Source organism: Ciconia boyciana, chromosome 1 (assembly GCF_034638445.1).
Source record: "Ciconia boyciana chromosome 1, ASM3463844v1, whole genome shotgun sequence".
Taxonomy (NCBI): domain Eukaryota; kingdom Metazoa; phylum Chordata; class Aves; order Ciconiiformes; family Ciconiidae; genus Ciconia; species Ciconia boyciana.
Window position 1 is genome coordinate 5,133,215 of NC_132934.1, and position 13,511 is coordinate 5,146,725.

The 13,511-nt window shown below is 42.7% G+C and overlaps 1 protein-coding gene across 1 annotated transcript in view; it reads right to left on the bottom strand.

The window, feature by feature from the left end:
• The window catches only part of SFMBT2 (Scm like with four mbt domains 2), a 100,945-nt gene that overhangs the window by 53,916 nt on the left and 33,518 nt on the right, over positions 1-13,511 (bottom strand). Inside the window, exons 4-5 of the mRNA XM_072865683.1 lie at positions 9,181-9,269; positions 5,783-6,029 (exon numbers count right to left, since the gene is read on the bottom strand). Of these exons, the coding sequence (XP_072721784.1) occupies positions 5,783-6,029; positions 9,181-9,269 (336 nt within the window). The remainder of the gene's footprint in view (positions 1-5,782; positions 6,030-9,180; positions 9,270-13,511) is intronic.

The window sequence follows — 13,511 nt, forward strand, 5'->3', positions numbered from 1 at the left end:
TCATTTGTTGGTACCACACTCAAACCAGACTATCACATCAATTCAAAGACTTACACTTATGAATTTTCATCATTATACGTTTAGGCAACATCTTTGTGCAGATTCACATTGCTTTCAGTGAGTTTCTTTAAATAGGTTTAATATTATTAAATCATTACATTAACAAGCCCTTTATGGTTCAGTGCAGTGAAATGCCTATGAATCATCCAAGGAAACAATGTAGGAAACAATACTATGATGAAGAACATTATATTGCATTTACTTCTGCCCTAGAAAACATATTGTTATCCTGCACATAACAAGTTATTGCAGAACATTCATATCAAGGTCTTAAAGAGACAAGATAGGTAGATAGATTGCAACAATTATTAAAATGGAAATGAACATTTACTCAATAATAAACTTGAACCCTGATACAGAGTGAACAGTGTGAAGCTTTTGTCAGTTTGGCTCCACACACTTACATCACAGTTCAATTTGTCCCAATTTGCATTTAAATTCTGTACATCTAATAACCATATATATTTACTAGCTAGCAAAGATTTACTGCTGTATATTACAATTCTGAAGGAGGAAATAAAAATATGTATAAAAAAAGGAATTGGCAAGCACTGTTTTCACCTAGCACTGACAGTACAAGAGAATTTTATGCTCTGATCTCAACAGATTTAAGACCTTATCAAACTAGGATTTGCAGAATCACTCACTGGAAGTGGATGTATTTATACTTCCACTATATCAAACCTCACTACTTCAGAACAGACATCAAGGATATGCATATGAATTTAAACATACTTAAAGGGAAATGTTAACCTTTCAGGGCTGTATTTTTAATTCCTCAACTGCCTGGTTATTAATGGGAATATACATTTCAAGTCTTTGTTTACAGCACGTGCAGCGGTCACAAGTGTTAAGAAGTGCACTCTTTATCTAATTGTTCATTATTTTATAGCCTTGTTGCTCCAGTTCTCCCTTACTTGCAGAAGCTCTGATAAGCTTGAAGCACAGGGAGGGAAACGACTCATGCTGTTTCTTCCTTTTTGGCTTAAATGATGCCAAAGAGGGAAATACTCAATACAACATGATTTTGCCCCAAGCTGCAGCAAGCCTGTTGTTTCAACTAACAAAAAGTCTGAGTTTTGGAAAACCCTGCTAGATGCTCCCCTGCTCCCCAGACAGAGCAAGCTAAAATCAGACTCTCATTTTCTACCGTGGTGGCAGTGAAGCATAGGAAAGAGGAAGAAAGTAGCATTTTGGGTGACTTTGCCCAAAATCAGTGAAAACAAGCAGCAACTTCTTTGGGCAGTGTCAACAAACTTCGAGACATAAAGACAACTCCAATGGTTTCAATAACCAGCAAGCGATATCATATGCGCATTTAATTCATGGCAGCTAGCTTATGCTGGCAAGTATATGGACACTAAATAGCACGGTTAAAAGAGCATAACGCATTTTAAGTGATAGGATTGCAGGTAATTGAATAAAGTGTACTGTGTCAATTTGTATTTAGGTTAACAAGGAGCGAGCAATTAAAATGACTGCCAATTTGTCTTTAAATAGAAAGTAACATAAAATGAGATGATCTCTTCCTGCATAAACAGTCGAGGCAAGACCATCAGTGGCTCCGTGTCAAGCAGCCTGTGCCAACTTGCACTAGCAAGGAGGTTTATTTTGGATTCAGATATACATCTGAGGGGAAAACACACTATGACCCCTTTGCCTCAGTTGAAAGGGCTTGCGAGACATACAAAGCCCCTGAAAGCTGCCACTTGGAAAAGACAGCCAGGATGCTATTTCCTAAGGATGCTCTTGCACATTCTTGTGCATTAAGTGGGTGCTAGGATGTGGATAGCTTCAGAAAAGAGACCTAAAATACTGTAGATGTTTGGATCCATGGAATCTCCTTTATATAAGATGCTCTGCGCCTTAAACAACTGACCTTAAACTGCTCTGCAAGGTGAAACCCAACCTGGCAGGTCCCAGAGATGGATCAACACAGAAAAATCACAGCCCAGACAAAAAGGGAAGTAAAGCTGAAGGTACATATGCAGCATCCAAGACAAGGGCAGGCAAAGCACTGTCAGAACCTGCAGAACTGATGTATAACTGAACATCTTCATTTAATAGCAACTGAACACACAGCCTGATTTGGGTGGAGCTGCGTCCTCAGCATCTCTTTGGAGGAGATTCATAACAGCTTTGATAGACTGTTATATCATACAGGCTGTTCCTGTTATCAATCAAGGAGTCACCTCAACTGGCTTCAGATGTTCAAGTTAGACAACCAGGTCTGTGTTCATTGCTTTCAACCACCCTGAGTGGAAAAAATAGGCTTATGAAGATGTCATTTCCTCTGACCTATGTTAGACATGGCTTAGGCATCCCCTTTTCTCCACTGGTCATAAAGAGAAAGCAATAGCTCATGCTGAACTGTCTTTCTGATGCCTACACTACATCAGGTGAATTTAATCCCTGATATGTAAAAAGCCAACATACTGCCCACAGACTGTCTCTCTTTCCTAAGAAGGTCCGTACTAGGTCTTTCACACAACAAAGGTCTTTCTAGTCCAAATCCTATTTACTATAGAAGTCACTAGGAAGGATGTAAGCAGGCAGGGATGTGTCCCTGGCACACTCTCCTGGCCTGGGGTCCTTAGGAATTTGCATCCTTTGACAGTTTGTGGTTTAGTAGCTTCATCCCTGAGTTTCTTTAGAGATCTCTGCTGCCAGCATCTCATCCTGACAACTCACTACTGCCTGCCTGCCTGCTTGCTCCCAGATTTCTTTTGCAGACTCTTTAATTTGAAACTGATGCCCTAAGACCAGCCATTTGGCTTTTTCCCTCTACTTCCTCTGGGTTAATGTGATACCACAACTGTTTCATATGCTTTATTCATCCACTGTGCTTTATGAACATGTTGATGTTAGGTGGACATCAAATGGCCGATATAGTCCACTATGTCAAAAGTGGAATGACCATCATTCCTGCCTCCAGAAACTCATCAGATTCCCACTTCTGCCTGGCTACTCCCTGCAGTGCAGAGCCTGACAACTGGGTAGACCAGAAGGAGGGCATCGAAGAAAGATCCTTGGGGGCAGTGTTCAGGAGAGGACTTGTGAGAAAATGGAAGAGTTCTGACCCAAATGGTCTCTTCTCAGCAAACTCCTATGAGACTCAGCTTTAGGAGTTGTAAAGTAATGACTACCTATTTAAGTCAATGGAAGTCAGGAAGAAGATCTTGGGCATGGAATTCATTAATAACAACGTTCACTAAAAAGTGAATGACCAGAGAAATTCCAAGGAGACGAAACAGATACCAGATGAGAACAAGAGAAAGGAATTTTAAAAGCAGTTAAATCAATGAGAGGAAAGAAGAAACATAAACAACTTCAGCAAATAGAGTCCAATAACAAGTTCAGAGACAAGACAACTGAAAAAATGAAAAGGAAAAAAAAGGCAGGGGGGGAATCCATAGAGAAGGAAGCACAACCGGGTAAAAGGAGGAAAGAATAGAAAGAGAATGGAATAAACAAAGAGGAAGCACAAATCCCGTTTGGGCCATTTCTGTATTGATTCACCAAACCTATACAGGCCAAGAGGGTTCAAAGACAATCAATGAAAAAGTGTTTCTCTGTAACACAAATACTCTGTAAAATAACAGAGTGAGTGATATTCATGCTCTCCAGCATTCGCATCTAATTTAGAAGTGATGGGGAACATTGATTTCTACCCATCAGTGAAGAAAACCACATGCTTCCAAAAAGCATTCGAGACCCCAAGTTAGACCCAACACTTGGACAGACTTGTGAATACGACAATTGCATGTATTGGGGTAACCTCTCTGAATCAAGTGTGATGGAGAGAAGCCACATCAGAAATACCTACCCAAAGGAGGGCTACCTTTCTGCTGTCAATGGAAAAACTTTACTCACAGCACAAGGAAAATGAGGCATGGACCTGAACAAGTCATCCACCTACACAGGAAAAGGTGGAAAACGTCTGCTGGACCAAAACCTGTGCATTAACCAAGAAAGCACCTCATCTCTCAAAGGTAACAGTGGTCCTGAGGCATTCAGCTTGGAGGTGTGAACAGCCAGCAAATATGGGCCATGCTCCACAGGACTTGGCAAACAGCTTTGTGGCCCCAAGTATATATGAAAAATACAGATACTGCAAACTTTCTGACCCAAAGCAGACCATGCATGCAATAGTCTAAGCTGTCATGTTTAACCAGATCCGTAACTCGAAGACAAGTCAAGTCAATGAACTTGACTCAACCAACTCGGCCAACTCAAGCCAGACTAACGCAGAGCCAAACGTCTTGAGTAGAGAGAAACCCAATTGCCCAGAAACTTTCATAAAGTTTTGACCAATATTATTGGTGTGGTGGAGAAAATTCACCCTCCCAGTCATCCCCCACTGTAATGGAGTAGAGCCTGGATGGAAGCACATCTCCAAAGCCAGCCCCAGAACCTGCCAGTGAATGCCTCTGCAAGGGTTTCTCCAGAAGGCTTCAAGTAGCCCTGAGCCCCTGCTGTGTGCTGTGGTCCCTAGCCCATATCCTACTTGCTAAACCTTAGTAATCCTTAGTTTTCCCCTACACTCAGCCTTGCACCCCTTCTTGCCCTGCTGGTTTGATCCTGCTCCTTTTGCCAAACCCAGTCCCACTGTTTGGAGTCTGATTCCAGCTGAGCCCTAAACTCTCCTCTTGCCCAGCCTCCTGGCCCAGCCTGCTTGTGCCTGACTCTTCCACCTGGCTCTTGTCCCTAGAACCTCTCCTGCCCTGGATTTGTGACTTCCAGTTTCTGACCTCAGACTGGCTTAACTACAGTCCCTATCTCCCTCCTTCCAAGCTGGTTTGAACACTAAACTCCACTCTAGAAAGCTGCTTCTCCAAGTCGCAATCCCCTGATGTTGAATCTGGTCTGACATACTTGCAAAGACTTCACTCCCTTGGAGAAAATGCAGGACAAAATCTGTGGTCCTTTAAATCTGAAAGACCCATCTATCCTTCCTCAAAGGAGTATTTTTTTAGCTTCTAGCAACAGACACCCCATAACCCCTTGATGGGCAGGCTGACATGGGCAGGCAGACAAACCCAGCACCCTCAATGCACTGACTGGTTACACACAAGGCAGGTCTCACTTGGCAGATGTACAGCAGTGTTACAGCAGAACGTGAAAGACCTGTGTTAAAGGGACCATGAGGGTCCCCAAACACTTTCTCCAGTCCCAGGGCATTTCACAGAGGTCTACTGCAACCCGAAAGAAATGTGTGTGGCCATGGAAAGACAAATGGGTACGAGGTGTTTGGTTGAGGGGAAAGCAAATGGACCCTAGCGTATGCTGAGAGGTGTCACCTAGGACTTGATTTGGACAGCAGAAGACTGGCTCCCAGTCCACCATCAGGATGCCTACAGTATGGCCAGGAAGACCTGGCCACTAAAACACCACTGAAAAGGGCTGGGCAAGCAGGCACATCCTTGGACCATCCCCATCAGCTCTGCCTTTTGGTGCAACAATGCATGAAGCTGCTTTTATTGTACACTGCTTCCTTCTAGGAGTGAGCTAAACTAAGCTGAATTTATTAAATCAATTTAATACAGTTTACCTGACCCACTTTGAACCTAAATTAGATGGCTTTCACATGCCATCTGTGTTACAGCTAGAAACTACTGTAAAAGCAATGTGAATGCTGGATAAGAAGAAACGGGTTGCACAAATATCTCAAAACATCAGTAAATGCCACAAAGGGAGATAGTATTTTTAGGAGGCTCTTTACCTGCAGGTGGGTCCATTCTGTATTTATTCTCTTGACACCAACCGACTGGTCGAAGTCTGCAATCCAAGTAAAACAACCACTGGTCATAGGATTCAGTCTCCTCCAATCCCACATAGCGAAGGCGTAATCTTCCTCCAACATTTTCAACCACACTAACTATCCAGTACTGAAAGGGATTCTGGGAATCCTGCAGCTCTATTAAGGAATCAACTGTAATGAGGTCTACAGGGTTTTTTCCTCGCAGAGGCTGTTTGAATAGAAGCAAAACTCCTTATTTTAAACTTTATTTGAAGACTTCTCAAGGAAACAGATGACAGCAGAAGATTATTTTTGTTTTTCACACCATCATCCAAGCGATCAGCAAACAGTCTGTTCTTCTTCTATTTTACCCAATGTCTTCCAAGTGCAAATTCAGAAGTAAAACAGAAAACAACAGTTGTGCTAATTTCTCAACCGACATCATCAACAACAACAAAAGAAGAATAATAAAAGGTGGAATAGCTCATAAGGCATATCCACTTAGGATGCTCCTGGACGACTCAAAGCCCAGTTATATTGCAGGATTTCAAACCAAATTCACATTGATTGCAGCTGATAAGAACCAATCACAGCACTGGATGCTGGCATTTACCTAAAAGGCGACTACTTTGGGTATGACCCTAAAATTGCCCTCTGTGCACTGATCTTTCCCACCAAAACCTTTATGTCACTCCTACTGGCATGTAGAGCACATTATTCCCCACTGCCATGAATGCAAGTGTCTATGGTGGTTACTCCAAAGCCCAAAGCCAATGGCAGGTTCCCATCAGCTTAACTGGCCTTGGGATCAAAGCCCAAGGCACACAGGCTTTGCTGGATCAAGCCACCACGCCCAGGAAACCCCAGTAAATGAGGTTATTTGCTTACATACAGTATTTTCTGTGATCCCAGTTTTGCAACCATTTACACATGTGCCTAACTTTACACCTGCAAAGCTGCCAACCACAGGCATTAAAAAACCATGAGATGCTTTGCAGAACGATACCTTAGGGGCTCAGTGTTTTTGTTTTGTGATTGTGAGCATCTCTGTGTTGTCAAGCTTTTCTCCGCTAATGTAATCGTTTGATTTCTTCTTTTTTTTAAATACAAGTTCCAATTCTTATGCAGTTTCTCGATTCCAGGGCTTTAAGAGCAGCACTAAAAAACACCCCAAGAGTTGGGAGCATTGATCCCCAAAGGAGATGCTAAGTACAGGCAAAATATATTAAAAACAAGGACTTCTTTTTTCCTGTATGTTTGTCCCCCTTCTACTTAATTAAACAATATAAGCCTTTCACAGTATTTTTTTAAATATTAATTCTGTAAATCAGAGTAAGTCCAGGATGGTTCTTTCTAGGCATGGCTAGAAAAAGAGAGGAAAAAGCCTTATTTTTCAAAAAAGTTCTCTTTCATATTGGATTTTGAAAATATTCAAAATTTTGAAATGCAACCGATTTTGACTACATCTCTCAGGCCAAAAATGCAGGCAACAGAATGAGAATTTGGTAAAACAAGTAACTAAAATGAACTATAACCTTATCACATGTACAGTTTTAACCAGCTCTACGATTAACAGATATTTCTCAGAACAATATATTTGCCATGATAAGCCACTCCTCTATTGTATAAGCTACAAACACCTGTATAATCTCTTCAAATATTATTTCATGGCAAAATGCAGTGTCGGAATTTAATAATATAATAGAAATCTACTTTAATGGTTTTTTTCCTCTCATACAACTGCTTCATTGCAACAAAACATTCTCTAATATGAAACGATGGTGTAATGATTTAACTTATTATAATAAATCCCTGGCTGTATAAAAGCGAATATTGCTTCTCTGATTTGTGTGCTAAATTTTAAGCCAATAGGTTGTCACTTACCCCTGAGAACTGAATGGCTAAGATTAATAATTGGCTTGCATGAAATATTAACATTTACCATAACACAAGAACTCTTTATATGCATAGCTAGCATGTAAAAAAAAAAACCAACTAGCACTACATATTGATTTAACAGTATAACAACGATCTGCAGCACTCACGAACAGCAAATCTGTCGACAGGGGGTTACATACATTGCACGACATAGACAACACTAAGCACATATATTGCATAAAACACTAGAAAAGGGTCAGAAACTGTTTCAAGCCAATGCACTGTTTTCTCTCTCTGCATTTCTGCCTGGGGCTGCCTCTTTTCTCTGCCTGCAGAAAGGGAATGGAGAGGTTCACGATGGCATTGGCATACACCAGAGATGGGTGTTGGACACCACCGGCTTTTTGTATATGCCACCTGGAAGTGGTCCAGGAACAGGGATGCAGCAGACCTGAGGATGTGCGTTATTTTGGGCGTGCAAGGGCTGTTCGGCTAACAGATTGGGGGGAAAAAAAAAAAATCCCTGATGATATGCTATTAACTCTCCCTGCCAGGCAGCTCGTACTGCACAGGCACGTGGAAAAAGAATGTAGATGTGGGAGTGACCAGGGACAAACTCATCAAAAATGGTGCCCGGATGCACACTTGCTTCCAAAAAGCCAACACGAGCGCTTACACAAAGGTAAACCTCCTGTGTGCCTTTACTCCCAGCCTAAATATAGAGGGGCAGAGAGAATTATCTCCTGCAGGACGGGCCATCTCCTCTCCAAACGCCCACACAGCATCCACGGCAAAGCAGGGCAGGTCCCGGTGCAGAAGGTGCCCTGCTCCCACACAGTTTCAAGGTGAATCTGTGGGATTTTTGTCCAAGATCTCAAGGCAAGCTGAGGCTGCCCCAGGTGCAAGTTACCCTATGAATATGCTGCACAGGCTAGGCTCTTGGCCTTATGGGTGCATCTAAAAAAACAGACCCTTCTTCTCTCCTCACTACCGACGGACTGAGGCCACCTCACCCAACAACCCTGCTAAATCTGACTGCTGTGTTTAGGTGGAGGAAATGTCCTTGGGGGAGTTATTTCCATATATACATAAATCTGACAGTGCTCCCCATCACCTGCTAAACCCCATCTCCAACATGTCTCCTGACCTGAAAGCTCAGGTTATCAGTTTGGTGGATCTAATGGGGCACTAACGGGCTGTGTCCTCCTTCCTATGGACTCCCTCAATGCTCTCCTTCACCACCCAGCATTTTTTGAATACCCAGCTTTCTAAGCACCACCCTCCAGCCTAAAGGCAAACCAAACTACCCATCACTGGGTCAGAAGCAGAACCAGCAGAGTCAAGGCAACGTTGCCATCGACTTTCGGCCGGTGCTGGATCAGACCCCGCTGCCAGCACACAGACGCTGCAAGCACACAACCCTACACATGGGGAGCGCAAACACTGCTGCAGCATGCACACCGCGACGCTGTATCGGATAGAAACTGCAATCTAATACATACGCCTTCCAATAAATTTGCAGGTGCAGTGCGGGCGCCGGTCAAATCATGTATGAGAAACTCCGTCCAGTCCATGTATTTCTCTTTGATTGCTGGGGAGGGGGAGGAAAGAAAAGAAATGCTTAGCACAGCAGACTACAATGGACTTGCCGCGTGTATTTTAGAAACACCTCCTCGGGGTTTACCAGTTCTAAAGTTTCGGATACAATTGCAATCTTGACCAGGAGAAAGCGTGGTTGTTGTCCAGTTCCTTGGCCAACGCGCACACTCACGGTTACATCCCAAAATAAGGGAAGGTTTTGCTCCACTATAGCCATCGACAGTGATTTACAACAGCGTGGCTTATCATCTCCATCTCTCCCATTCAAAACTGGCCACCACTTGTGTAACCGCTTGTTTCTTGCTTACCACGTAGGCTCAGATATGATTTATAAAGTTTCTTTGTATGTTCACTAATGACTTCAGAGAAAAAAAAAATCTGTGCAAACTTTCAGTTCCTTGACAGGACAACAAAAACTCCAGGTGCTTTCCCCCACAAAGCAGAAAACCAACCCTGAGAACATCGTATGTCAGCTCCCGAGCCAATACACTTGCAAGAAGAAAGACTTAACTAATTTATCAGGAACCTCTATTTAATTTCAAAAAAATGTTTGAATAATTTCTGAGCTGAACACTGTAAGCCTGTGTTACTTTAGGGATCCGTATCCACATAGTTTCATAAGATTTGAACTGAAATGTATAAATGCTGCCTCTGGGATTCAAATTCTTGTTCAATTCTTCTTGAAATCAGTAAAAGTTGGACACCAAAAGGCAATTCAGCAAATCTCAGCTTCAGAGATTCAGATGCCTCTTCAAGCGCATTGTACATTTGCAATCAGAAACCCAGAAAACAGACTTTAATTCCACCTGCCTGTAAATGGGAATTAAATTACATCAGAAACATTTTTCTCTCCAAAAAAATCTTACTTATATGTTAGACAATCAACAGTAATATAATTATGTTGCTAACACAGCAATATCTATAGAAGGGAAAAATCACAAGCATTTGAAAATTAAAACATTTCCTCTGAAGAAACAACTGGATACATGGTTTAAAGACCATTACCCCACAGGGGAGGCCAGGAAGGGCTGTAATTAACCAGCATAGGTCCAAAATAATTAAATGATAGCAGCCCTCATGTTTTGCTCAATGGAAGCAAAGTCCTTTACTCCACACTTTAGGGAAATGCCACGTTAGTCAACCAAGAGCAACCCTGTCTGAAGCACTTTGCGCTTTCACACAAATCAGGGTGGGATTTCTAAATGTTTTAAAAGGTCAGTGACTGTGACTTCTCAGCCTTTCCCAGATATGGGTGTCAGCTACTGCAATGCCTTGACAATGCAGAACCTGAGCTGTAGGACCTCTGAGAAGGTACGATCTCAGTGGTTAGAGCAGGAGGACTTCAGACTACAAATGCAAACAGCAATGTGAGTACAAATATTGCCACCATTACCTCCAGACAAGGAGACCAAACCTGAGCCTTCTCAAAATGCATCCTCAAGCCATCTGCTGCCAAACACTGAAATTAAAGAAATGTAAAGAGGGAGCGCTGGGTTTGCCCAAGGACAGTCATATGACATTGCCACAAAACATGCCATGGTTGGGCTTGCTTCCTCCATGGGTGCTTGGCACACTTGGACTCTGGCCCATACTCAGTTTATACCCTAAATACCTTAGGCAATCCATACAGTTGGCCAAAGACAAAGACAGAAGGGCCATGCCCAGCAGACCGTACACCAGACCTCATTTCTGAGTTGCGCTCCTTCCCCAAAAGCCAGTTCTCCCAATGTCACTTGAACTATACATTCAGTTTATAGATCTAAATTACTTTGAAAATGCATTTAAATGTATTTAAAATTAGCAAACTTTAAAGTGCTGGACTTGAGCCTCTATAAAAGAAAACCTAAGCTAGCCTCGAACTGCTCTAAGTCTTTTGCAGCACTGATTTTACATTATTTCCAGGAGATTTATGACCTTTACATTATTTAAGATGAAGGAATAACCTGAGAAGAACCGGTTTATATATGGCACTTTCCCTCTCAACATTCCTGTTGCCTACACCTCATCAGTTCCTGTCCACCTACATTACGATAAAGAAAACAAGCTTAATTTTGGCATCAGCGAGAAGATAGTAATTGCCATAATGAATGAGACTGGAGTCCCTCTAGTTCAGACTTCTGCCTCTCGCTGCGAACAGCACTGGGTGCATCAGAGAAAGGTGCAAGTTGAACTTCATTTTGGCTCACACCCACAAAGTTGTCAGCCAAATTTTGAATGCCAGAGCTTCATTACTAAGGAATGACAAATGTGATAAAAAGAACACGGTTCGAACTTTCAAAGCTGGCAGGAGGCAGCGGGGGGCAGGAATAGGATTTTCAAAGTTGACAGCAGATTTCAGGGGCCTCCATTTCCAGATGCCCAATTTGAGATGTCTTAACGGTGCCCAATTCACAGATCTTGCTGTCTGTCAGTCTGTCCCCCTTCTAATGTCTCTCAAAAAAAATCTCTTGTTTTTAAAAGACTTGCACCTCACAACTTTTTGACACCTAAATAAGATGGGGCCCCTCTCCACATTCAAATCTGGATTACAGGCTTACAAAGTCCAAAAGTTCCAAGGTGAACCTTTGTTTTCAGACTAAACAGACTCAGCTGAAAAAATAAGCTACTCCCAGTTTCTCAGTGGTTTCAGAGCCATCCTCCACAAACAAATCTAGTATCTGGTGTTTTGCTTTATTTTATTCTTCTTTTGCAGTGTAGATAAAGGGACTCTGAAAACCTCTGAGAGAGAACAGATTGCAGTGCAAGTTTTAGGAACAGGGATTTGCACTTTCTTCTGTGCCTACAGAGTGCAATCAGCCTTCTCAGTACTACAGTTCAAGTCATTACAATGCAAATACTAGTTTTTAGTAGTAATGAAGTGAATCTGAATCATCACGATATCTGCAAAAGCCTTCGAGGACCAAGCAAAATGTTAAACACGAATATTCAAACAAAGGAAAATCCGCTAGGTAAATGAGAATGGCTGGCAGTGTAATGCATGGGTGCCCAACCTGAGCATCCATCTCAAGAAACACTGGTGCTTCTCTGGTGTATCAGACTCAGCACCTGTGAATTGGAGCACTGATTTTCAATCGCTAATTCACATTTTCACTTGTTAGCTACAGAAAAAGATGCAACTATACCTCTCCTACTGCAGACAGGCTGGAAGAACTCTGCTTTTAGAGCCCATCTGCAGCTGGCTGGCCAACTGGTGGGATGGGAAGGTGGACAGGACAAAGGATCCTGTTCCACAGGGACCAAAGCTCCACTAGTATTGCTACTTCCAAAACAGTTTTTCCTTAACTTCAGTGAGTCAGGAGTGGTCCACGGGGCTCAGATATCCATGTTTTCTCTACCTTTCAATGGATCCATCTTCCCAGAAGACCTCTGTGAACTTCCCCCACCCAGAACCTGTCAAGCTGAATGCACCTCTGGGATCTCAGCTAGCATCTGTGGTGCCATGGGAGGCAGGGGAAACAGACAAGAAATAAAGCAAAAGAAACCTCCTCATGAAATCCTTTCAAAGAGAACCATTTCATGCAGGGAGGTAGGTCCTCCTATAAACGCCAAAAGCCACAGAGAACAAAATGTGTCCTTCAAACCTTCAAATGGAAATACTCTGACGACTCCCCTGCAGCCACAAGTGTGACAGGAACAAGCAGTCATTTGCAAGCACACCATTAATGTCACCTTAATTCATGCCACCCTAGCTCCTACTGAGCTGCATAGACTCAAAAGGTGGTAAGAAATCTTCATAGTAAGAAAGTCCCTGGTACTTCTGCCTGGATGGTGTAGGAGGAAATATCCCTCATTCTTTGCAGTCCAGGGAGCTGACAAAACTGGGAGGAAGACTTTTACCAATGCATAAAAACCTTTCCAAGCAGAGGTAAGTACTGAAAGCTACCTGTCCCTTTGCACACCCACCCTTCCCTCACCAGGCACAGCTCATCTGTGAAGATGGCACCTTGGAAAGGGACTGTCACCCACACCACAATGGGGCTCCCAATAGGCCCAATGACAAGAAAGCATTTGAGATATCCTAGTTATATTTAGGCTATTTTGGAAATTATATCCTAAGCAGCGATGGCTTGCTTGACCAAGACAACAGTAACATAATCACACTGACCAGTCCTCTAGAGCATGAGGCTTTGATACTCTATGAGGACACAGCTTGGCCAAGAGTCCCACTATCACTATGAGCAACAGACCCATCTTAGTGCCAGTCCCATGGTCCTGCACAGGGTCACTGTGCAGA